This window comes from Triticum aestivum, chromosome 4B (genome assembly GCF_018294505.1).
Source record: "Triticum aestivum cultivar Chinese Spring chromosome 4B, IWGSC CS RefSeq v2.1, whole genome shotgun sequence".
NCBI classification, from domain to species: Eukaryota; Viridiplantae; Streptophyta; class Magnoliopsida; order Poales; family Poaceae; genus Triticum; species Triticum aestivum.
This window is the reverse complement of record NC_057804.1, coordinates 614,072,886-614,099,718: the sequence shown is the minus strand read 5'-3', so window position 1 is coordinate 614,099,718 and position 26,833 is coordinate 614,072,886. Positions and strand designations below refer to the sequence as shown.

At 45.6% G+C, this 26,833-nt stretch overlaps 1 protein-coding gene across 1 annotated transcript; it reads right to left on the bottom strand.

Annotated features, from left to right (window-relative positions):
• Nucleotides 1–2,240: 2,240 nt before the first annotated feature.
• LOC123093586 (uncharacterized) lies at nt 2,241–11,412 on the bottom strand. The gene is made up of 11 exons (XM_044515573.1): nt 11,207–11,412; nt 10,641–10,709; nt 10,476–10,547; nt 10,297–10,371; nt 9,429–9,542; nt 8,953–9,309; nt 6,701–7,948; nt 6,536–6,604; nt 4,488–5,747; nt 4,330–4,395; nt 2,241–3,610 (listed from the first exon to the last, which is right to left on the bottom strand). Exons 1-11 carry the CDS (start codon nt 11,340–11,342, stop codon nt 2,427–2,429), a joined length of 4,650 nt encoding a protein of 1,549 aa, XP_044371508.1. The 5' UTR covers nt 11,343–11,412; the 3' UTR covers nt 2,241–2,426.
• Nucleotides 11,413–26,833: the final 15,421 nt, after the last annotated feature.

The following is a 26,833-nucleotide window of genomic DNA, read 5'->3' as shown; positions in this document are numbered from 1 at the left end:
GTCATTGTCCGCGGGCGCGTCCGCTGACGTTTGAGGGCTTAAATTTACAGGCCGTGGTTGTAGATGCTCTCACAGGGCCAAGTTGTGAGTTATCACGACTCATTTTCTCTCTTCCTATCAAGAGTCGCCACTTCTTCCCCCTTCTTTTTGACATTTTTCCTAAAAAGCATAGCTTTCCTTGTACCCCTCCCACCCCCTCCACCCTCTACCCGCGCCCCTGCAGCCTTAGACCGTGTACTCTATCTCTACTCTATTTTGCTACTTGCTGGTAGCCCTACTGAGGGAAACGCTCTTAAATCGGTGCAAAACATTGTGGATCAGCGATGTGGGACTAAAAAAGACGAAGAAGCATCAGTCTTACCCATAATAGACATGAATCGGTTGCGTCATCTCCTGCTCCGACGCGCATTCCCTCCAGCCCTTCTGCTGCATGAGTCTTCAGGGAGGGAAGTGACGGAGCCGTTCCAACGCGCAACCCCTATGCTCTTCCTCCTCTCATGGTGGCCGCCTCCCCTGCTCACTAACGCCGAAGCTGGCGCAACGAGACTAGACAGGGGGTGGAGAAAGCCGCTCCATTTCTGTGGAAGGTCATGACGGATGAGGGAGCTGCTGCCCGGCAAGTGATTCGGGGGAGAGAAGATGCAAATCTATGGTGAAGTGGAAAGAAGAAGGGATGGACAGTGTACGTTTTTTTAGGGGAAGCTCCCGGATGGACAGTGTACGTACAGTGGCGTCCCGAGCCTTATCTCCTACAGACAGTCGCGGAGGTCATGGGCCCGATCCCGGCCCAGGCCCTCTCAAAATCCAGCCCAGGTTGTATTGAACATGGCGCAGACCAGAAAGCGGAGAGCGAAGAGTACGTCTTCGCGCCGTTTGTTTCGTTTCTTTTCTCCAACGGTCAGGGCGGCCGCCGAGATCCGCGCCTCCCAGCCTCGCCGTCGCGGCCGGAGGCGACGGCCGAGGGCCTTGTGAGTGGTTGGGGCAGATGGGAACGGATGAGCACCTCCGCGACGACGGTACCATCCCGGCGCTCCTCGTCTGCCGCTTCGATGCCGACAAGGTCGACGCGCTTGAGCTCCTCCTCGCGCAGGGCGTCGATTGTCAAGGACGTCGTGGCTATCTCATCCCACCTCTTCCCGCAGGTTCGGTTCGGTTCGCGCCTCCTCCCCCTCTTCACATCTCACGCTTCGGATGGTCGGATCCCGACGGGATTTCGATTTATGTATGTTGCGTTTATATCAGTACTGGGACTATCTGAATTAAAATACAGCACTCTAAGCAAATGACTCCGGTAGCAGAGAATGTGTTCACTTTGTGCTCATAAGTACTCGTAAATGTCTAGGTTTGCAGCGAGTCCCTGCTAAGGCTTGCTTCTAGATTATGATATATACACCGAAAGTCTGAAATCGAGGTACACTTTTGGTCTATAGTCTATACTGATGCTATGTGTCAGGTTCAGATGTTCTATGTCTCACTGCATTTGGATAAGATGCACACCACTGCACACACAAGATCTTTCTGCATCAACCAGTACGGTACTCCATCTCGAACAGTAAACTCTACTGAATCTTCTTTCTGAACCAAGTTAACATTTAAGGAAGCATCTTTTTTCAAAACTAGGATGGTGGCCCGCGCAAATTCATGGGCAGCATCTTGTTATTTTACAAAATGAAATAGTTTCACATTTCGAATTTCCTCCCTCACGACGCGAGCGTTGCCGCGTGCGAGGCGGATACGAGTGCGCGGCTCCCGTTGCTGTCGCCTTGTGGGCTGACGGCTGTCGCGAGTCACTTTTTTTTTTTAAAATTTGTTTTGTGGCTAGGATCATCTGGAGCTTGCTGCAATGTGCTTTTAATCTGAGAAACGGTGCCTGTTAACCTAAAAAATGTTTTGGGATTTGGCTCTGGAGTTTTCCAAAAAATTATAAATCTTTGGTCTCTGTCGGAATTGTTGCTGTGTTCTGAACTATTTGGAGGAGTAGAAATGATATTTGTTTTACAGATAAGAGGATCATTGAACCCTTTGCTTTGATCCATCTGTTGTGCTACTAGATTAATTCTTGGTCAGTTTCAGTAAAAGCAGTAAAATCTAGAGGAACAGAGCAAATAGAGCGAATAAATGAGAAATCCGGGGCTGCTCAGGCATAGAGACCTGCTGTACCGAGGTAAATATGAAGCTGACCTGATTTAGTAGGCGGCGGCCTCGGCGTTGCTAGAAAGGGACTTTGACGAGATAGCTGGTGTTGTATAATGAGCAAATTGGCCCAAAACGTGCATTCATAATGAAGCTTGTGCTTTACCCTCAGCTAATTAATTTACACATGATTGATATGACTATCGATAAGCTTCACTTGAAGAGTACTCCAGAAACGAAGCAGCAAAAGGCAAAAAATCACATTGATGCGCTTAACATCGGCCGTAATCCAGCTATGTAATGGTAGCAGACTGGTAGATTTGCTGCATCACCCCTCTGAAGCGGTCAATGTCGAGGGTGACGTTCTGGCCGTTGAAGAAAGTCTCCCAAGCCACACCGAACCCCTGCCTTTGTATGGAGCGGGGGTCGGTGAAAACGGTGTGGTTCCTTGGGTATATGTACTTGAGCGTCGTTTCCTCGGCGGTGGCCTCGTACTCGACGTACCGGAGCCCCATGTCAGCCGTCGGCGCTCCGAAGGCACTAAAGGACGCCCACCTCATGTCACCCCACGGGACGATCTGCATCACCGTGCCGTTGCGCGGGAGGAACACCAGGTTGGTGAGCCCTGCGCCGTGCACACCCAATATCACGTCGCATGAGTTCACCACCTCCGCGAACCGGGCCATGTCGCTCACGACCTCCGGACCCGCAGACACCACCTCAAAACCGACCTCCGTGGCCGTTGCGATGGCCTCCGCCTCGTTGGCGATCTCCCTCGACCTGCGCCGCGACACCACGACGAGACGAGGCCTGTCGCCGGAGGTTATGTTTACTTGGGTCGCCCACTCACGCTTCAATGAGTAGGCTGACCGGAGAAAGTCCCGGAAGTCAGTCATTGTGTAGCCCTTGCGGGACAGAGCTGGAATGATCCCTAGTTCTTTATGGCTCTCGGTGCCGATGCGCACTGACGGGAAGCAACGGACCTCGTCGTCGGCATCGAAGTCGATGACGGGGTAGATGGAGAGTGCAGCGAGGATATCCTTGAACTTGCCAAGCCATTTCGAGTCGTAGTCGGTGGCCACGAGCTGGACACGGCCTTCGTACTCCCGCGCAGTGTTGAAAAGAGGGATGATGCCGTCGGTCATGGCGTGGAAGAAGTTGGCGAGGTAACCGCCGGAGGAGAAAATCACCGCGGGGACGTCGTGCGTCACCGTGCACCCTGGCGGATCCGGCCCCGGTGGGGCGCTCCATCGGATGGTTACCTCCCTAACAGTTTGCATAGTCTGTGGCTCCCACTTGCGCGTGTACGGGTGGATCGTCACCGTCCCGCTCTCAGGTCGGTAACTGTCATCGGACGCTGAGACCACATACACACTGGCGCCTTTGCCGTGCATACGGACGTCGCCTTCCATGGCGCAAGTGTCCATCCGTTCACTGCGGAAGTCGCAATTTGACTTGCTTCTTGGTGCTGCCACATCTGTATCATGCACACAATAATTATAGTTTTTTCTTTGAGGAACAATAGTCTTAATTAGTTCTAGTCAGAAACTTCGCTTTAGGTTTTCTTTTGTCAGTCTTGGGAAAATTTCAATTGCAGTTGGATTATTTCATCATTGGCAGCTCCTTATTACACAAGAATGGCGTTTTATAGGACTGGCTCTAGGGTGTCCGTTTTTCAAAAGAAAAAGCAAAATATATTTAAACTTTACAAAAATATTTTTTTTCTACAACTACATACACATGTTCTCTAAGTTTGTGTAAAATTTTATTAAATAATATATGACTATTGGAAGGCTACAAAAAGAAGACAAAATTATGGCACAAAATATAACAAAGATTTAACCAATTTTCATCTACATATTTGTCTTTTTTTTGCAGGTGATCTATATATTTGTCTTTTTTGTGTACATCACATATGAACATATATGTTCATAAATTTCATACTATATGTGTATTTTTTTCCAATTTTTTTAAGATGTACAAAATGTATTTTCGCTAACAAAAATTCCAAGCTCCCCTGATGGTTTTTATATACTCTATATGTTGGCATTGTATGTACAACCAACGCAATGTCTGTTAGTATTAGTTCGTTTGCTACCAAATTCTACTAGTATATATATCGCGAAATTCGTTGCCTCAACAAAATTATGAATGCAAATACACAGTTCTTGAATATGAACTATACTTTGTACGTACCTGATTTTATCGAAGAACCATCTCCTCCCCCGTTCATGGCTTGGAGCCCCTTTTCATTCCCGAGATCTGCAACAGAATACAGTATTCAATTTAGCCAGACTTGACATTTGAACAACCTAATTGAACCTCCGTTCTGCAGAGAAACGGCAGTTAATTACCTCTGTTCGCATCGACGACGTCGCTTGATCCGGGAGAAGGTGGTGCTTCCACGGCCGGAGCTGAATCAAGCGAAGGATCGGGCAACACACTATCATGGTAGATTTGCTGCAAGACCCCTCTGAAGCGGTTGATGTCGAGGGTGACGTTCTGGCCGTTGAAGAAGGTCCCCCAAGCCACACCGAATCCCTGCTTTTGTATGGAGCGGGGGTCGGTGAAGACGGCGTGGTCCCTTGGGTATACGTACTTGAGCGTCGTCTCCTCGGCGGTCGCCTCGTACTCGACGTACCGGAGCCCCATGTCGGCCGTCGGCGCGCCGAAGGCACTGAAGGACGCCCACCTCATGTCGCCCCACGGGACGACCTGCAGCACCGTGCCGTTGCGCGGGAGGAACACCAGGTTGGTGAGCCCTGCGCCGTGCACGGCCATTATCACGTCGCACGAGTTCACCACCTCCGCGAACTGGGCCATGTCGCTCACGACCTCCGGCCCCGCAGGGACCACCTCGAAGCCAACTTCCGTAGCAGCTGCTATGGCCTCCGCCTCGTTCGCGAACTCCCTCGACCTGCGCCGCAACACCATGACGAGACGAGGCCTGTCGCCTGCGGCCCGGTTTACGGGGGTCGACCACTCACGCTTTAGCGAGTAGGCCGACCGGAGAAACTCTCGGAAGTCCGTCATTGTGTAGCCTTTGCGGGATAGAGCAGGGATGATCCCTAGCTCCTTATGGCTCTCGGTGCCGACGTGCACCGACGGGAAGCAACGCACCTCATCGTCGGCGTCAAAGTTGATGACCGGGTAGTTGGAGAGCGCGCCGAGGATATTCCGAAACTTACCAATCCACTTGGGGTCGTAGTCGGTGGCCACGAGATGGACGCGGCCATTGTACTCTCGCGCAGTGTTGAACAAAGGGATGATGCCATCGGTCATGGCATGGAAGAAGTTGGCGAGGTAGCCGCCGGAGGAGAAGACCACCGCGGGGACGTCATGTGTCACCGTGCACCGTGGCGGTTCTGGTCCCGGTGGGTCGCTCCAGCGGATGATCACCTCCCGAACAGTTTGCATGGTTTGTGGCTCCCACTTGCGTGTGTACGGGTGGATCATCAGCGCCCCGTTCTCTGGCCGATAGCTGTCGTCGGACGCTGAGACCACGTACACGGTGGCGGCTTTGCCGTGCATACGGATGTCGCCTTTCATGGCGCAGATGTCCATGCGTTCATTGCGGAAGTCGCAACTTGACTTGCTTCTTGGTGCTGGCACATCTGCATCATGCACACAATAGTTATTTGTTTACAGAGTGAGTACTAGTTAGAAACTTCTCTTTAGGTTTGTCTACGATTCAATCCAAAACTCTTAAACTGATTCAATTTTTTTCTTTCAAAATTGACTATCAAAATTCGGAAAAAATAATAATATATTAATGATTACTGGAAAGTTTCGAATGTTTTTTCTTAGCGAGTTTACCAATATCGTGAAATTACAATTTCAGCCCATTTTTTCTCATATTGGTCCAAAAAATAAAATTAACTAGATTTTTTGAAATATCTTGGTATAAACAAGAATAATCACTGAACCTTCTGGGGAAGTTTTAGACGTTTTGGCCAAACATATTTGAAATACTGTGAAAATATATTTTCTGCCCTATTTTAGTCTATGCCTTGACGTGTCGTCAACAGTGTCAAACCCGGCCTATACTAGCCAAAACAAGGGTCAGGGGAGGGGAGGGTTGAATTCTAGCCGGTTTTCAGAGATCCAGGTTGAATCCTAGCTGATTTTAGAGTTGAGTGTTAACTGTCTGAATAGTTTGTAAAGTGAAATTCTCTCTGTTAAATACTTTATATGTCGGTAGTTGGTACGACTGTACAACCAAGTGCAAAGTCTGTTAGTCTGATTTAAGAAGAAAAGTTTGTTAGTATTATTAGTTTGTTTACTACCAAACTCTATTATCGTCAACAGTTATATGTTTTCTCCTTGCTAGCCAGAGTGCCCAAACCAAATATGAATGCAAATACCCAGCGCTTGAATATGCAGCATACTTTGTAGAACGTACCTGGTTTTATCACAGAACCATCTGCTCCCCCGTTCATGCCTTGCAACCCCTTTTCCTCGTCCTTGAGATCTGCAACAGATTACAATATTCAAATTAGTCAGACATTGGCTTTCGAACAAGCTAACTGAACCTCCATGTTCGGCAGAGAGAAGGTAATTTAGTTACCTCTGTTCGCATCGACGACCTCGCTGGGCATCTGGTCGGGAGGAGGTAGTGCTTCGACGACTGGATCGGCCATTATAGTACTCTGGTAGATTTGCTGCAGCACCCCTCTGAAGCGGTCGATGTCGAGGGTGACGTTCTGGCCGTTGAGGAAGATCCCCCACGTCATACTGTACCCCTGCCTGTTTATGGAGGGGATGTCGGTGAAGACGGCGTGGTCCCTCGGGTACACGTACTTGAGCGTCGTCTCCTCGGCGGTCGCCTCGTACTCGACGTACCGGAGACCCATGTCAGCCGTCGGCGCGCCGAAGGCACTGAAGGACGCCCAGCTCAGGTCGCCCCACGGGACGACCTGCAGCACCGTAGCGTTGCGAGGGAGGAACACTTGGTTGGCGAGCCCAGCGCCATGCACGCCCACCATCACGTCGCACGAGTTCATCACCTCCGCGGACCGGGCCATGTCGCTCATGGCCTCCGGCCCTGCCGGCACCACCTCGAATCCGACCTCCGTGGCTGCTCCGATGACCTCCGCCTCGTTTGCGAACGTCCTTGAGTTGCGCCGCAGTATCATGGCGAGACGAGGCCTGTCGCCGGAGGCCCGGTTTACGGGGGTCGACCACTCACGCTTCAGCGAGTAGACTGACCGGAGAAAGTCCCGGAAGTCCGTCATAGTGTAGCCCTTGCGGGAGAGGGCAGGGATGATCCCTAGCTCCTTATGGCTCTCGGTGCCGACGTGCACCGACGGGAAGCAACGTACCTCGTTGTCGGCATCGAAGTTGATGACCGGGTAGTTGGAGAGCGCGGCGAGGATGTCTCGGAACTTGTCAACCCACTCGTGGTTGTAGTCGGTGACCACGAGCTGGACGCGGCCGTTGTACTCCCACACAGTGTTGAAGAGAGGGATGATGCCGTCGGTCATGGCGTGGAAGAAGTTGCTGAGGTAGCCGCCGGTGGAGAAAACCAACGCAGGGACGTCATGTGTCACCGTGCACGGTGGCGCATCCGGTCCTGGAGGGTCGTTCCAGCGGATTGTCACCTCCTTGATAGTCTGCATCGTCTCTGTCTCCGACTTCCGCGGGTACGGGTGGATCATCATCACCCCGTTCTCAGGCCGGTAGCTGTCATGCGACGCTGAGACTACGTACACTGTGGCGGTTTTGCCATGTATACGGACATCACCTTCCATGGCGCAGATGTCCATGCGTTTACTGCTGAAATCGCAAGTTGACTTGCTTCTTGGTGCTGCCACATCTGTATCTTGCAGACAAGAGTTAGTAATTAGTACACTAGTTTTAAAACTTCTCTTAAGTTTTCTTTTGTCACTACCGGGAAATTTTCAATTGCCGTTAGACTATTTCATTTACAAGCAGCATCTTTACTATACAGTGCTCTTTTCAGGTGGAATATAAGTTTGGCATGGGGATTTAGGTCATCGATTTAACTACGAAAACATGTACAATATGCCAAAAAATTATGTTTAGAAAGTTCATTGGATGATTAAATCTAAACAATATTTTTTTGTTGACATGCAACACATTATCCACTAATCAAATTAAAGTCCTTAAATCCATGTGGCTGAGTTATATTTTCTTCGGGAGAGAGTATATACTTTGGGTGTGGGGCTAGGTCTCAGTAGACTATGACTTGGCTCAGTCAAGTGACATAACATGTAGGAAAGAAAAAAGGAAATGACTGAAAGAAATTTTTACACGAATTTTAATATAAGATCTCATAAATATAGCATCAACTGAGACATAACCAAGTCTCAGTCGACTGAAATTTAGCAAGACCGATATACTTTATATTGGTATTGTACAATTAACACAGTGTCCGTTACTCCCTCTGTTCAAATATAAAAGGTCTAACACATTTTTTGAGATTGTCTTTAATTATTGATAAATTTAATAATATATAAGATGTATGATATGAAAATTATATCATTACTAAAAAGAAACTTCTTCCACGTGACCACGTATGAATTTGTTGGTATTCCTTTTTAAATATACACATCATATACTATTGTTCAATGATATATTTTTTGAACATACACATGATCATATACTATTGTTCTAAGTTCTAACCAATGGTCAAAGCCTCAAAGGCAACCTTAAAAAATGTACTCGGATGGAGGGAGTGGCACTAGTTTGTTTCCTATTTAATTTAGTCAGAATTGACTTTTGGAAAAGCTTACTTTTTTTTTGCGGGGGTGGAAAAGCTTACTTAGCAACCGTTCAGCACAGAAAAGGACTACTTACCTCTCTTCGCATCATCGACGACGTCGCCGGGGGTCGCGTCTCCGGCCTCGCCGGGCGTCTGGTCACTTAATGGGGGAGAAGGTTGCGCATCCACGGCGCCGCGGGACATCTCGTCGTTTGATGCGGGAGAAGGTGGTGCATCGTTGGCCTTGCCTAGCGTCTCGTCATTTGATGTGGGAGAAGGTGGTGGTTCGACGGCCTCACCAGGCGTCGCGTCGCTTGATGGGGGAGAAGGTTGTGCATCGACGGCCTCGCTGGTCGTCTCGCCGCTTGATGGGGGAGAAGGTTGTGCATCGACGGCCTCGCCGGGCGTCTTGTCGCTTGATGCGGGAGAAGGTAGAGATCGTACGACCAAATCTGAATTAAATGAAGGGTCAACAACAGGGAATATACAATTATTGTTAGCGTCAATCGAGGATTTCATTAGAGAACTGAAGCTTCTCAAGCTCGGTTAAAGAATGAGTTTTGTTACGTACCATGCGCAGCTCTCAACTTGGCTACCTCAAGTAGTAGTTCTTTGTGCGCAGCTCTTAGCTCGGCCACCTCACGCAGTAGTTGCTTCTGCTGCTGCCATATTGCACTCTCTGTACCTGGGACGGCGAAAGAGGACGTAGTGGCGGAGTTAAATTGCCTGGATTACAATGGTTAACAGTATCAGCTTTCCTAAAGCTAGCCAGGCTCTATTTCATTGTAATACCATACTCGGTACATAACATAAAGCATTTTGTAGCCAATGCTATAGTACTTCATTCCAAATCAATGAAGTTCAATTAAGCTCTATTCAAAGTCAAATTTCTTAGAGTCCATAGTATGAAAATGTACTACTAATATAGAACACACCAAATATACATAGTATGAAAATGTATTTTATAATGAAACTAATTTGGCACTGTAGATGTTGATATTTTTTTACTACAAAAAAATGGTCAAACCTAGAAAAATTGGCTTATGATCAAACACGAACTTCAAATATACATAGAGTCCATAGTATGAAAAATTAAGCTCTATTCTAAGTCAAATTTCTTAGACCCATAGTACGAAAATGTACAAATATAACATCAAATATACATAGTATGAAAATGTATTTTTACTAATATGAAACTAGTTTTGCATTATAGATGCTGATATTTTCTTTTTTTTTTTGGTCAAACCTAGAAAAAACTGGCTTATGATCATACACGAACTTCAATTAATTTGGTACGGAGCGAGTATTATAGAAAGTGTGGTGCACTGTGCGTTTAGCCAAACCTGACTTTTGAATGAACAAGCTAATTAACATAACCTCCGATCCGTTTTGCAGAGAAGAGGTGATTAATTACCTATGTCGGCAAAATAATAAATTACCTCTGTTCGCACCAACAACCTTGCTGGCCATCTCGTGGCTGGATTCGCGAGAAGGTGGTGCTTCGACGACCGAATCTGAATTAAATGAAGGATCCATATACCATTGTTGTTAGCGCCAATCGATGATTTACTTAGAGAGCTGAAGATTCTCTACTGTAGCTCGGTCTAAGATCGAGTACCATGCTCAGCTCTGAACTTGGCTACATCATGTAGTAGTCGCTCCTGCTGCTGCCATATTGTATCCTCTATACCTGTGATGGCGAAATTAAGAGGATGTAGCGGGAAGTTAATTGCATGGATTTCACGTTAACAGTCCAGAGTGCATACTCTTTCCCTCCGCTCACCTGAAGACGGAACCTTGTGAGTCGATTGTCGAAAATACTCCGCAGCTTCGGTAACGCTGGTCCCTGTAACTGCAAAACATGGAGGAAAGTCATGTTCAGCTGTAGAGTTTACATGTAAAGCTGCCGAGATCGAACGACGCGCTGTGGAGAACATCAAAACCGATGTCTCGAGAGGTACGCGTCCTTAAAAGTATCACTAAAATGTTGATCCGGATCGAGATCTTGTCAACTTCAAAGCGAGGGACTGATTTGATTCATTGGCTGGCGTGCATGCATGTGGAAAAAAAATCAGTAGACCCAACTTTGAACAGTTGTTTAATTCTTGGTGAATCCAAAACCTCAAGCATTTTATCGAAGATGATCAAGCTCATGGGCAATATATACATACTCGTGCTGCAAAACATATGCTGAATCATTGTTACAGCTTACTGTGGACCAACAGTACTGCTCTTCTTCTTGGGAAGATGGATCGAAGAAGAACGCACGCGCATACATAGATCAGACGAACACTAAGAAAAGAGATGAACACTTGAAAAAGATTTCTGATTATAACCGAGAGGACATACGTCGGGGAACCTGGGGCATGTAATCGGCATTGAGCAGGACGAAGACGAGGATAGGAAGCAGAAGCCACACGATGGCCCTTGCTCCTGCTCTGCTCGCATTCTTCTTGCCGCTCTCGTTCCTCCTGGCCTTTTTCATCTCGCAGACGGGCTGCTCTTGTACTGGCTTGAGCACTTAGCTCTAGTGAATGGTGGTCACTGATCCTCCCTCACTGACCTCGTAGCTACTAGTATATGTGTGCGTGGGATTTAATGACACTGAAGGTCAACCCGAAGATTTAGTACAAGTGAAGCGTGATGTGATCTCGTTTCTGAACGCGCTTTAATGCACGAGCTTAGTTTAATCTGAGCTTCTCACACCACAGAGTGTGTCTTAAGTCTTTGGGTTGACCTCGACCTGGAGTTTCATTAGATCCATGCACTGTAATAATGGCATCATCGCGCTAATCGAGCATAGTGCCATTCGCCGACTAAGCATACAGTACGACTAGTCTATTCCACTATTACGCTCTCGTGATAAACTACGATAAAATATCTCTGTATAGAGTCGTACAGTACTCCTTATACCAAATTGTACTATAGTTTTATTTATTTTTGGTTCTAATAATAGTAGTAAGAGCAACGCGGATTATCAAACCGTCTGTATATGTTTAGGCCAGTCATGGGGATTATCATATACCAGTATTATGCATATGATAATAGTGTATGATACTATATTCATATTGCATAGCATTATAGATTAGTATCTTAGGTCGTCTCATTTATTGCCATGCATAACACATAGTAGCATAACATTTATTATGATACGGTATCTACCTATGTTACTATAAACCTCTCTACTATAGTACTATTGTGAGTCCCAAGTGCATGATACCACTTATGTTACCCCCACTATGGCCAGACTGGTCATAGTGGGGAGTAACTTATACTAGTGTCATGCATATGACACTAGTCTAAATAACTACCTTCATAGTGCAAAGTAACATAGTATTAGTGTCATAGAGGACTTCATTTATTAGCTTGTAGACTCATCTTGTCTTGGAAACCGCTATGTTACAGTAACATATTACGTTACCACCTCTCATTAACTACATGCCACATAAGCAAAATTTTCTTGGAGTGTGCTATGTTACTAGCTAAGTTACTCCCACTATGACTAGCCTTAGACACGAAGGTTCTGACACTTTTAGCCATCCGTGGCTCATCAATTTCGTTAGGACTAGTCTGAATGTCTGAACCCATAAATCGTCCATAAATCGGGGGAAACTTTGAGGGAGCCCGAACATGCAAAGGTGCAGCCAACTCAACCTTGAACCCCACCATAAACCCACATCCACCTAATCCATTTCGGCCACTACTGGCACCCACGCACGCACTTGAGACGGCGGACTCGTCGCTTTCGCCGGCGGTGGAGACAGTCGGGGAGGGGTTGCTACTCCACCACCATCCCCTCCTCCGGCGGTGAACCCGACGCGACTTCCATCTTTGGGGGTGACACCTACACGCCGAAGTAGCCGGCATACAGTTGCCGATGATGGAACTATGGACACAGATGAGGACTCCTTGGCCAAGGCTATGCGGCGTAAAGCAATGCATAACCTCGACAACCAAGGTATTACGTCGACACCCAAATCTTTTTTAGCCTTTTCCAATTCTGCCATCGTTTCTAAGTTGAACAATGTGAGTGTTAGTCTTGGAAAGAACGAAAATGATATTTCTATTTCGACTAACGCTTTGAAACATTTGGAACATGACTGATTAAAAGTTACTCCACGTGTTTCTAACAAGTATTTTGCCTCCCATACCGACGAGGAGGAGCTGCATGCCACATCAGATGGTCAACTACTCTCTAATTTAGTTGGAGCAGTTTCGGACATGGGCCTAGATGAACCCGGGCTTAGTTCATTGATTGAGCTGACAACATCCGGACGTAAATCTAAGACCGCACGTTTGAAAAAAGATAGTAAGTCCCATAAGAGGGCAAAATGCTCGAAATCTCCTATTGTTTCCTCATGAATGGAATGGTTTTTAATAGCAGAGGTCTTCGTGACTTGGCTAAACATTTATTCATTGCGGAATGTAATAGGGAATACAATTTATATTTTTTGGCTATCTCTTAAACGGGGAGACATGATTTCTCAGCAAGTCTGCTTAACCGCCTTTCCGGCGGGATAGACTTTACTTGGGTTTCTTGGCCGCCTAGAGGTCATTCTGGGGGCATTCTACTTGGCGTAAATACAAGGACTATGGATGTTTTGGCTAGTTCAGATGGTGAGTTTCGCATTAAACTCCATACTCGCAACAAGGCCGCCAACTTCACATGGACCCTCGTCGCCATGTATGGGGCAGCCCAGGATGAGTTCAAGGCTGATTTTCTACGTGAATTGGTTAATCTAGCGAAAGACAATCCCTACCCCATTCTTATAGGTGGGGATTTCAATTTGCTTCGAGTTCCAAATGAGAAAAGTCGCAGTAGGTTTGATAATCATTGGCCTTTCCTTTTCAACGCTACCATCGACAATCTAGATCCGCGAGAGGTTTCCATGACTGGAAGACAATTCACTTGGGCGACCAATCTTCCAGAACCAACATATGAGAAACTAGATCACGTTTTAATGGATATTGACTGGGAATCTAAATTTTCTATGGTGTCTATTCGTGCTCTACCTCGTGATGCGGCTTGAACTACGTTGATATTTCCCCAAAGAGGAAGGGATGATGCAGCACAACTACGGTAGATATTTCCCTTAGTGATGAGTGATAATCCCCAAGTGCAGGGAATCATCGTAGCAATTCCCAATGGTGGAAGTGATAAGTATGGAGTGTCGAACCCACAAGGAGCTAAAGGTAAGATCAATATTCTCTCAAGTCCTACCTACCACTTATACGACTCTACTTACACCGAACATTTGCTTCCAACTAGAAATGAGAAATAAAACTACGTTGTGGATATGAAGAGGATAACTTTGCATGATATTGGAGAGCTAAAACATAAAAGTAGGTGCCGTTGTAATAAAGTTAGAATATATTACTTAATATTATAAATTGCCAGTGTTGAATAATGATGGGTCGGTGTGCGAAATTATCCTAGGCAATTGTTAACAAGACCGGTGGTCGTCATTGCAACTTCATATGCGGGAGAGACATATGCTAACATACTTTCTCTTCTTGGATCATATACACTTATGATTGGAACTCTAGCAAGCATCCGCAACTACTAAAGATCATTAAGGTAAAACCCAACCACAACATTAAAGCATCAAGTCCCCTTTATCCCATACGCAAGAACCCCCTTACTCGGGTTTATGCTTCTACCACTCAAGCAACCCACTATAAGCGAATCATAAACGTATTGCAACACCCTAAAGAGGGAATCCCTCACGCTTGTGTGACACGGAGAGCACAATAGGACATCACCAAAATAAAACATACAACTCATACCAATCTAGATCATCAATCAACCCAAAGAAAAAAGATATCTACTCAAAACATCATAGGATGGCAACATATCATTGGATCATAATATGTGGCATAAAGCACCATGTTCAAGTAGGGATTACAGCGGGGTGTGGGAGAGTGGACCGCGTAAAAGAGATGAGGATGGTGATGTTGATGAAGACGATCACCGCGGCGATGATTCCCCTCCCGATGGAACTCTGGCGCCACCGAGAGAGAGGAGGAGAGGTTCTCTCCCTTGTGCTTCCTCCTCCATGGCCTCCCCCCTGGATGGGAGAGGTTCTCCCTCTGGTCCTTGGCCTTCATGGCGATGATGGCCCCTCCGGGATCCTTCCCCATGGCCTTCGGTGATGATGGCCCCCTCCGGCAGGGTGCCAGAGAGGGCCTAGATTGATTTCTCATGGCTACAGAGGCTTGTGGTGGTGGAACTCCCGATCTAGGTTTCTTTCTGGGGGGTTTCTGTATTTATAGGAATTTTTGGCGTCGGTTTCACGTTAGGGGGGGTCTCCGAGTCGTCCACGAGATAGGGGGGCACACCCAGGGAGGTAGGGCGTGCCCTCCACCCTCGTGGATGGCTCGGGACTCTTCTGGTCCATCTTTGATGCTTCGTGGGCTTCTTCTGGTCCATAAAAAATCATCAAAAATTGGCACATCAGTTGGACTCTGTTTGGTATTCCTTTTCTGTAAAACTCAAAAACAAGGAAAAAACAGAAACTGGTACCGGGCTCTAGGTTAATAGGTTAGTCCCAAAAATCATATAAAATAGCATATAAATGCATATAAAACATCTAAGATGGATAATATAATAGCATGAATACTTCATAAATTATAGATACGCTGGAGACATATCAATGAGACCAAGGTTTTCGAACCAGTAGGAGAACCACGCAACACTATGTAAACGGTACCTGCACACAAAGAATAAATACTTGTAACCCGACGTGTAAGAGGGGTTGTCAATCCCTCTTGGGTAAAAAGATAGATAAAATTGTAGTAGATTGGATAAATATATCTTGAGGGAACGCGAAATAAATTAAATAAAAAAGTGCAGCAAAGTATTTTTGGGTTTTTGGATTAATAGATCTGAAAATAAAAGCAAATAAAAATAGATCTCGAAGGCAAATATGATAAAGAAGAGACCCGGGGCCCGTAGATTTCACTAGTGGCTTCTCTTGAGAAAAATAGCATACGACGGGTAAACAAATTACTGTTAGTTAATTGATAAAACTTCAAATAATTATGACGATATCCATGCAATGATCATTATATAGGAATCACATCCAAGATTAGTAGAGCGACTCCTGTCTGCATCTACTACTATTACTCCACACACCGACCGCTATCCAGCATGCATCTAATGTATTAAGTTCATGGAGAAACTAAGTAATGCAGTAAGAACCATGACATGATGTAGACAAGATCTATTCATGTAGGAATAGACCCCATCTTGTTATTCTTAATGGCAATGATACCTACGTGTCATGTCCCTTTCTGTCACTTGGATTGAGCGCCGTAAGGTCGAACCCATCATGAAGCACCTCTTCCCAGGGCAAGAAAAATCGATGTAGTCGGCCTAACTAAACCAAAGATTCGAAGAATAAATACCAGGCTATAAGTAATCATGCATATAAGAGATCAAAAGACTCAAATAACTTTCATGGATAAAAACATAGATCTGATCATAAACTCAAAGTTCATCGAATTGAAGGAAATATGCCCTAGAGGCAATAATAAAGTTGTTATTTAATATTTTGTTATTTCATGATAAATGTTTATTATTCATGCTACAATTGTATTAACCAAAACCTTGATACATGTGTGGACACATAGACAAAGTATTGTGTCCCTAGTAAGCCTCTACTAGACTAGCTCGTTGATCAAAGATGGTTAAGTTTCCTAACCATAGACATATGTTGTCATTTGATAAACGGGATCACATCATTAGGAGAATGATGTGATGGACAAGACCCATTCGTTAGCTTAGCATTATGACCGTTCAGTTTTATTGCTATTGCTTTCTTCATGTCAAATACATATTCCTCCGACTATGAGATTATGCAACTCCCGGATACCAGAGGAATGCCTTGTTTGCTATCAAACGTCACAACATAACTGGGTGATTATAAAGTTTCTCTACATGCATCTCCGAAGGTGTTTGTTGGGTTGGCATAGATCGAGATTAGGATTTGTCACTCCGAGTATCGGAGAGGTATTTCTGGGCCCTCTCGGTAATGCACATCATAAGAAGCCTTGCAAGCAAAGTGACTAATGAGTTAGTTGTAGGATGATGCATTACAGAACGAGTAAAGAGACTTGCTAGTAACAAGATTGAACTAGGTATGAAGATACCAACGACCGAATCTCGGGCAAGTAACATACCGATGACAAAGGGAATAACGTATGTTGTCATAACAGTTCGACCGATAAAGATCTTCGTAGAATATGTGGGAGCCAATATGCGCATCCAGGTTTCGCTATTGGTTATTGACCCGAGAGGTGTCTCGGTCATGTCTACATAGTTCTCAAACCCGCAGGGCCCACACACTTAACATTCGATGACAATTTTGTATTATATGAGTTATGTGATTTGGTGACCGAATGTTATTCAGAGTCCCAGATTAGATCACGGATATGATGAGGAGTCTCGAAATGGTAGAGAGGTAAAGATTGATATATAGGATGATAGTATTCGGACACCGGAAGTGTTCCAGATAGTATCAGGTATTTATCAGAGTATCGGGGGGTGGGGGGGGTGGGTGGGGGGGTTATCGAAAACCCTGTGGGGAAGATATGGGCTATATGGGCCATAAGAGGGGAGCACACCAGCCCACAAGGGGTGGCGCCCCCCCCCCCTTAGGCATGTGGCCGAATTTGAGAAGGAGGAGAAGGGGTTCGCTCCCCTTCCTTCTCTCCTTACCCCTTCCCCTTTTCTCTTCGGCAAAAAAAGAAGGGGGGGGGAGGCCGAATTGGACTAGGGATCCCAATTAGGATTCCTCCTACTTGGGCACCCCAAGGCTGCTCCCCTCCCCCTCCCATATATATATATATATATATATATATATATATATATAGGGAAAATAGTTACTACCATCGGTGGTAGTTACCTCCGTCCTCCGTGCCATCCGATTGCATTGTGATCCGTGCAATTCTTAGCGGGTCATGGAAAGGGAATGAGTGGATTTCTCGTGCCCGCTTCGTGGGTTAGTTAAGCTAGCTCCCGATTTTCTTGCTTCCGCTGAGCGTTTCTTTCCTCGCTACTTATTTGGATCAGGACGCCGGGTACCATCCCACGAGAAAAGGATTGGATCTGGCATACAGAACCAAAACAAGCTCGTCTATCTCAACTACCAAATCAAAAAGTGCACCTGCTAGCAGAAAGGTATGGCTCAGCAATTGATTTACACACATGCATGATTCTTTCATTTACATCTGTGCATGCATCCTGATGCTAATTGACTTCTTTTTCATGCAAGCTTCCGTGTTGGGAAGACAACTCGGTAGGCTATTGCCGCCGCCGCCGCCGCCGTCGTGTACCACCTGCTACTGCTGCTACCACCGACAACATCTGCAAGCTGCAACATCCTACATGACCTCAATTCCCTTCAGTGACCAACCCAGGAGATTTTTGTATGGTGACGGCGAGGACACACGAGCGCACATGGCCGATGGGTGGCTGCTCTATTGTGGTAGTAGAAACAACCTGCACGGCCTGGCGGCAGCAGTGGCAAACACGGGAGTACGACCGACAAGCGACTGGCTGACTGCTCTAGCATGGCGGCGTCGAAGTCGCACCGGCCACGCGGCCGTCTCCGTGATCCATTGAAGAACCTGGAAGAACATCACGCACTGAAGCCTCTCCATGCAAATCCTCCTTTTCATGTTGAGCCGATCAAGATCGTATATGACCGAGCAGCGATAGCAAGACTTGTATTCGAGTGAGATGAATAGTATTTTTTGTATGATGAGATGAGTAGTTTTCGGTGGTCAACGTTGCCCCTTCATGTGATGCATGGCTGACATCACGTATGCATGCATGATGCACCTACTGGACCGTGAAATCAATACCAGATGCATTATTAGCAGTATATAAATAGACAGATATTAACATGTACTCCACTTCATTCTGGCCGGGTGGATACATACTCTTCTGTGCTATTATAGATACACTTCAAATTTAGTTTTTTAATACCATATACTCCATACTTTATACTTGACCTTTTTTCTGAATGCAACATACTCCATACTTAATTTTTTGTTTTGAAATATACTACATACTCCATACTTCCTCATATGGAACACATACATACTCCTTAGAGTATAGACATGTACACTATGGCTTTGAAGATACCATCATGTAATATGTATCCTCGTCGACGCTGAACATATACTATCCGCTACTTCATACTAAGTTTCAATTAAAAGTATATATATATATATATATATATATATATATATATATATATATATATATATATACTCCCTACTAAATATGACAATTCGAAGTATATATACTCCGGAAGCCATACTACATACTGACATACTCTATACTACTTTTTTAATCTACATAGTGTATAAACTCCATACCATATTCCATCTCAGATTATTCTACATACTCCGTATGCCTAGAAACAAAAGTTCATATATACTATATGCTCAATCAATAATATACAGTACTATTTTCTAGTAATACCAAGCATCATCCCCCCACACAAAAAAACAAGTACCGTATACGGCTATTTCCAAATTATATACAATATACTTTACGTTATTTCTTGCACAAGGTATTTGCGGCAACACGCCATACTGACACATCTCTTTTGCTTTTTACGTGGGTACATGACGCCACTTATCCATTCAACACAGTTGGTTAGTTCGAAAGACCTCGCAATAAAAAAGAAGGTTGTTGAAACTAACGCACGCAATTTCTTGCTAATTCTTTTACCGAATGGTAATCAGACGCAAGTTAGTTACCCTGCTATTGGGTTTCCCACATCCACTAACCCGTCTAGTATGGAGAAATAATGAGACACGTGGCAGGCAAACACTTAGGTGGCAACTACCACCGCTTGTAGATAAAATTTGTCCTATATATATATATATATATATATATATATATATATATATATATATATATATATATATATATATATATATATATATATATATATACACACATGGAGAGGGGGCGCCTAGAAGACACACCAACAATTGTTAGCCGTGTGCGGCGTCCCCCTCCACAGTTTACGCCTCCGGTCATATTCTCGTAGTGCTTAGGCCAAACCTTGCAGGGATCACTTCACCATCACCGTCACCACGCCGTCGTGCTGACGAAACTCATCTACTACTTTGACACTCTACTGGATCAAGAGTTCGAGGAACATCATCGAGCTGAACATGTGCAGAACTCGTAGGTGCCGTGGGTTCGGTGCTTGATCGGTCGGAACGAGAAGAAGTTCGACTACATCAACCGCATTGGCAAACGATTCCGCTTTCGGTCTACGAGGGTACCTAGACACACTCTCCCCCTCTTATTGCTATGCATCTCCTAGATAGATCTTGCGCGAGCATAGGAATTTTCTTGAAATTGCATGCTACATTTCCCAACAGTGGCATCTGAGCCAAGTCTATGCGTAGATGATATGCACGATAGAACACAAAGAGTTATGGGCGGTGATCGTCATACTGCTTACCACCAATGTCTTATTTTGATTCGACGATATTGTTGGATGAAGCGGCCCGGACCAACCTTACAAGACCACGTTCATGAGACAGGTTCCACCGACAGACACGCAACTAGTTTTGCATAAAGGTGGCTGGCGGGTGTCTGTTTCTCCTACTTTAGATGAATCAAACTTGACTGCGGCCGATCCTTGTTTAAGGTCAAAACAACAAACTTGATAAATCATCGTTGTGGTTTCTGTGCCGTAGGTAAGAACGGTTCTTGCTAAAAGCCCGTAGTAGCCACATAAAACTTGCAACAACAAAGTAGAGGACGTCTAACTTGTTTTTGTAGGGCATGCTTGTGATGTGATATGGTCAAGACATGATGTGACATACATTATTGTATGAGATGATCATGTTTTGGAAAAGTTATCGGCAACTAGCAGGAGCCTTATGATTGTCGCTTTATTGTATGGAATGCAAACCCATGTAGTTGCTTATGGTTGACTAGCTGAGCTATTCTCCTCCATCTTGTAGGCAAAGTACTTGCCAGAGGTCTATACCTCTCAACATGGGCATGAGTTTGAAATACCAATTTCAGCTCTTGGAACATCTCATATGCTCAGTGGTGTTCAAAACGTTTTTGAAGTCCCGGTTCTAAGCCGTAAAGCATGTTGCACTAAACTATCAAGTCATCATTATATTGAGCTTGCCAAACGTTCATGATGTCTACATCTGCTCCTGAAATAGGTTTGTCACCTAGCGGTGCATCAAGGACATAATACTTCTGTGCAGCAATGAGGATAATCCTCAGATTACGGACCCAGTCCGCATCATTGCTACTATCATCTTTCAACTTAGTTTTCTCTAAGAACATATCAAAAACAATATAGGGGAGCTACAATGCGAGCTATTGATCTACAACATAATTTGCAAATACTATCAGGACTAAGTTCATGATAAATTAAAGTTCGATTAATCAAATTACTTAAGAGCTCCCACTTAGATAAATTAAAGTCATCTAAATGATACACGATCAAAATCAACTAAACCATGTCCGATCATCATGTGAGATGGAATAGTCATCAATGGTGAACATCTCTATGTTGATCATATCTACTCTATGATTCATGTTCGACCTTTTGGTCTCCAGTGTTCCGAGGCCATGTCTGTACATGCTAGGCTCGTCAAGTTTAACTCGAGTATTCCGCTTGTGCAAAACTGTCTTGCACCCGTTGTATGTGAACATAGAGCCTATCACACCCGATCATCACATGGTGTCTCAGCACAAAGAATTGTCGCAATGGTGCATACTCAGGGAGAACACTTATACCTTGAAATATTAGTTAAGGGATCATCTTATAATGCTGCTGTCGTACTAAGAGAAATAAGATGCATAAAAGATAAACATCACATGCAATCAAAATATGTGACATGATATGGCTATCATCATCTTGTGCTTTTGATCTCCATCTCCAAAGCATCATCGTGATCTCCATCGTCATCGATTCGACACCTTTATCTCCATTGTAGCATCGTGGTCGTCTCACCAACTATTGCTTCTACAACTATCACTACCGCTTAGTGATAAAGTAAATCAATTACATGACATTTGCATTTCATACAATAAAGCGACAACCATAAGGCTCCTGCCAGTTGCCAATAACTTGTACAAAACATGATCATCTGATACAACAACGTATATCACATCATGTCTTGACCATATCTCATCACAACATGCCCTGCAAAAACAAGTGAGACATCCTCTACTTTGTTGTTGCAAGTTTTACGTGGCTGCTACAGGCTTCTAGTAAGAACCATTCTTACCTACGACATAAAAACCACAACGGTGATTTATCAAGTTTGCTATTTTAACCTTCAACAAGGACCGGCAGTAGTCAAATTTGATTCAACTAAAGTAGGAGAAACAGACACCTGCGAGCCATCTTTATGCAAAACTAGTTGCATGTCTGTCGGTGGAACCGGTCTCATGAACGTGGTCATGTAAGGTTGGTCCGGGCCGCTTCATCCAACAATATCAGCGAATCAAAATAAGACATTGGTGGTAAGCAGTATGACGATCACCGTCCACAACTCTTTGTGTTCTACTCATGCATATCATCTACGCATAGACCTGGCTCAGATTGCACTATTGGGAAATGTAGCATGCAATTTCAAAAAGTTTCCTACGCTCACGCAAGATCTATATAGGAAATGCATAGCAACGAGAGGGGGACAGTGTGTCTACATACCCTCATAGACCGAAAGCGGAAGCATTTGACAACGCGGTTCATGTAGTCGAACTTCTTATCGTTCCGACCGATCAAGAACCGAACGTACGGCACCTCCAAGTTCTGCACACGTTCAACTCGATGACGTTCCTCACCTTCTTGATCCAGGAAGGTGTCGGGGAAGTAGAAGAGCTCCGTCAGCATGACGACACGGTGACGGTGATGGTGAAGTGATCCACGCAGGGCTTCTCCTAAGCACTATGAAGATATGACCTGAGGCGTAAACTGTTGAGGGGAGCGCCGCACACGGCTAACGATTGTTTGTGTGTGTTCTAGGCGCCCCTCCCCATGTATATATAGGTGGGAGGGGGAGGGGAGCAGCCTTGGGGCGCCCCTAGTAGGAGGGATCCTACTTGGGCTCCTGCCGTAGGCCGGCGCACCCGTTTCCTTCTTTTAGTGATGAGGGGAAGGAAGGAGGAGGTGGCGCCCCCCTTCTTTTCCTTTCTCCCACCAAGGGGGAAAGGCAGGAAGAGGTGGCGCCCCCTCCTTTCTTTCCTCTATGGCCTGCGGCCAGGGAAAGGGGTGCACCAGCCCCTTGTGGGCTGGTCTGTCCCCCCTTGGCCCATTAAGCCCATATCTTTGTCGGGGTTGCCCGAAACTCCTTTCCGGTGACCCGATATTTACCCGGTACCCTCCGGAACACTTCCGGTGTATGAATAGCATCGTCCTATATATCAATCTTTACCTCTCGACCATTTAGAGACTCCTCGTCATGTCTGTGATCTCATCCGGGACTCCGAACAACATTCAATCACCAAATCATATAACTCATATAATACAATATCGTCATCGAATGTTAAGCGTGCGGACCCTACATGTTCGAGAACTATGTAGACATGACCGAGACACCTCTCTGATTAATAACCAATAGCGGAACCTGGATGCTCATATTAGCTCCCACATATTTTATGAAGATCTTTATCGGTCGAACCGTTATGACAGCATACGTTCTTCCCTTTGTCATCGGTATGTTACTTGCCCGAGATTCGATCGTCGGTATCTTCATACCTAGTGCAATGTCGTTACCGACAAGTCTCTTTAATTGTTCCATAATACATCGTCCTGCAACTAACTCATTAGTCACTTTGCTTGCAAGGCTTTTTATGATGTGTATTACCGAGAGGGCCCACAGATACCTCTTCGATACTCGGAGTGACAAATCCTAATCTCGATCTATGCCAACCCAACAAACACCTTCGGAGATACATGTAGAGCATCTTTATAATCACCCAGTTACATTGTGAAGTTTAATAGAACACAAGGCATTTCTCCTGTATCCGGGAGTTGCATAATCTGATAGTCGAAGAAATATGTATTTGACATGAAGAAAGCAATAGCAATAAAACTGAATGATCATAATGCTAAGCTAATGAATGGGTCTTGTCCACATTCTCCTAGTAATGTGATCCCATTCATCAAATGACAACACATGTCTATGGTTAGGAAACTTAACCATCTTTGATTAACGAGCTAGTCTAGTAGAGGCATACTAGGGAAATGGTGTTTTGTCTATGTATCCACACATGTATCAAGTTTCCGGTTAGTACAATTCTATCATGAATAATAAACATTTATAATGAATAAGGAAATAAAATATAACAACTTTATTATTGCCTCTAGGGCATATTTCCTTCATCCCCTTTCCGCGCATCGACCAGATTGTGGATTCCACTTCCGGGTATGATTTGCTCTCTTTTCTGGATGCATACTCGGGATACCATCAGATCTTTATGTCCAAGGAAGACGAAGAGAAGACCTCATTCATCACCCCATGTGGCATGTACTGCTTCGTGCACATGCCTTTCGGGCTGAAGAGTGCCGGGTCCACTTTTGCGAGAGCAGTTCAGATTGGTTTTGAATCACAGTTGCACAAGAACATTGAAGCTTATATGGATGACATTGTGGTCAAGACCAGGGACAGATCAACCCTCATTCAGGACTTAGAAGAGATGTTTGCTAATCTGCGTAAGATCAACTTGAAGGTAAACCCGGAGAAGTGTGTGTTTGGCATTGCCTCCGGCAAGCTACTTGGTTTCTTTGTGTCCCATCGCAGGATAGAAGCCAACCCCAATAAGATCAAGGCCATCGAGCAGATTCAGGCACCTAAAATAGTTAAGGATGTGAGGCATCTGACAGGGTGCGTTGCCGTGCTTAGCAAGGTCATCTCCAAGTCTGCCAAGCGCGCCCTACTGTTCTATAAAATCTAGAAGAAGGCAGGAGCCATGAAAGTGGACTCCGGAAGCAGACGCATCGCTGCAGGATTTGAAGACCTACTTGTCTTCTGTGCCAACTTTGGTTGCTCCCAAACTACAAGAGCCATTGCTGCTATACCTGGTGGCAAATAATCAAGTGGTTAGCACATCGCTAGTGGCACAGCGGGAAGTGGAGGAAGCAGTAACCTCGAACAGTGCCCCTTCAAGAGGAGAGGATAAGCACAACCCAGCATGGTCCGGTACAGTTCGAGAGAGATAGGAGCAAGACAGCGGAGGCAACTCAAAGGATGTGGCAAGGAAGAAAGTGGTGCAACGCCCAGTGTATTTTGTCAGCTCCCTGTTGCAGGGGGCTAGGTCAAGATACTCTGGTGTGTAGAAGTTGATCTTTGGCCTCATCATGGCCTCAAGGAAACTGCACCACTACCTCCAAGCCCATGAGATCACGATTGTCACCCGCTTTCCTTTACAAAGGATACTTCGAAACCCTGAGGCTACCGGTAGAATAGTGGAGTGGGCATTGGAGGTATCTAGCTTTGGTTTGAGATTCTAAAGCACATCAACAATCTAGAGTTGGGCACTAGCTGAGTTTGTTGCAGAGTGGACACCAACCCATGACGAGAAAACATTGGAGACAGTTATTCCCGGCAAGGAAGCGCCCCAAGAATGGATCATGTATTTCGATGGTGCCTTCTCCCTACAAGGTGCAGGGGCTGGCGTGCTTCTCGTTGCTCCCACTGGGGAGCACCTTAAGTACGTCATCCAGATGCACTTTCCCCAGGAGGAGGCTACCAACAATACTGCAGAGTATGAAGGGCTCCTTGCCGAGCTCAGGATTGCAATAGAGTTGGGGATCAAGAAGCTAATCATCAGAGGAGATTCATAGCTTGTGGTGAGATAGGTCAACAAGGATCATCGAAGTCCATTGATGGAGGCATACGTTGAGGAAGTGTGAAGGTTGGAGGAGCGCTTTGACGGGTTGCAAATAGAGCACGTCCCCTGTGCGGAAAATAGCATAGCTGATCATCTGTAAAATTGTGTTGTGCAGAAGCTTCCTATGGAACCAGGAACTTTTGTTCTCCATCTGACTCAGCCCTCCGTATCCCCGACAGGAATGGCCAGTAAGAGGAAGAAATTGGACTTCGGTAAGTCTCTCCCGGTAGAACCCCTCAAAGCTCCTGGCAGGGACCCTGCCAGAAACAACTCCTTTTCAATTGCCGGGCTGCACCCTCCTGCCGGGCCACTGGTCCCAGCAGTCGAGGGGCATGCTACCGCGAATGAGGAGGTGCCGCTAGTTCTCGTTGCCGAGCCTTAGGCTCCAACTTGGGCAACGCACATAGTCCATTTCCTCCAAACTGGAGCAAGAAGAAGCGAAAAGAGTAGCCTGGAGGCCCAGTATGTATCAGTTTGTCGATGACACGCTATAGAGAAGGAGGCCCAATGGTGTGAAATTGAAGTGCATTTGCTGGGAAGGAGGAAAGGAACTGCTGGCAGAAATACACAAAGGCATGTGCGGCTCCCACATTGGATCAAGGGCTTTGGTTGGGAGAGCATTCCGACAAGGATTCTATTCGCACACTGCCCTCCAAGACGCGGTCGAGCTAGTCACCAAATGTGAAGCCTGCTGTCGGTGTCAAAACCAGCGGATCTCGGGTAGGGGGTCCCGAACTGTGCGTCTAAGGCTAATGGTAATAGGAGACTGGGGACATGATGTTTACCTAGGTTTGGGCCCTCTTGATGGAGGTAATACCCTACTTCCTGCTTGATTGATCTTGATGATATGAGTATTACAAGAGTTGATCTACCACGATATCGTAGAGGCTAAACCCTAGAAGCTAGCCTATGATTATAATTGTTGTTGTCCTACGGACTAAACCCTCCGGTTTATATAGACACCGGAGGGGGCTAGGGTTACACAGAGTCGGTTACAGAGAAGCAGATCTAACATCTGAATCGCCAAGCTTGCCTTCCACGCAAAGGAGAGTCCCATCCGAACACGGGACGAAGTCTTC

Excerpts from the sequence above, each read along its gene's own strand:
- LOC123093586 (XM_044515573.1), bottom strand. The coding sequence starts at position 11,342 with ATGAAAAAGGCCAGGAGGAACGAGAGCGGCAAGAAGAATGCGAGCAGA. Across the intron at positions 10,710-11,206 it reads CATGCCCCAGGTTCCCCGAC|TTACAGGGACCAGCGTTACC; the intron begins GTATGTCCTCTC and ends CATGTTTTGCAG. Across the intron at positions 10,372-10,475 it reads CAAGTTCAGAGCTGAGCATG|ATTCGGTCGTCGAAGCACCA; the intron begins GTACTCGATCTT and ends CATTTAATTCAG.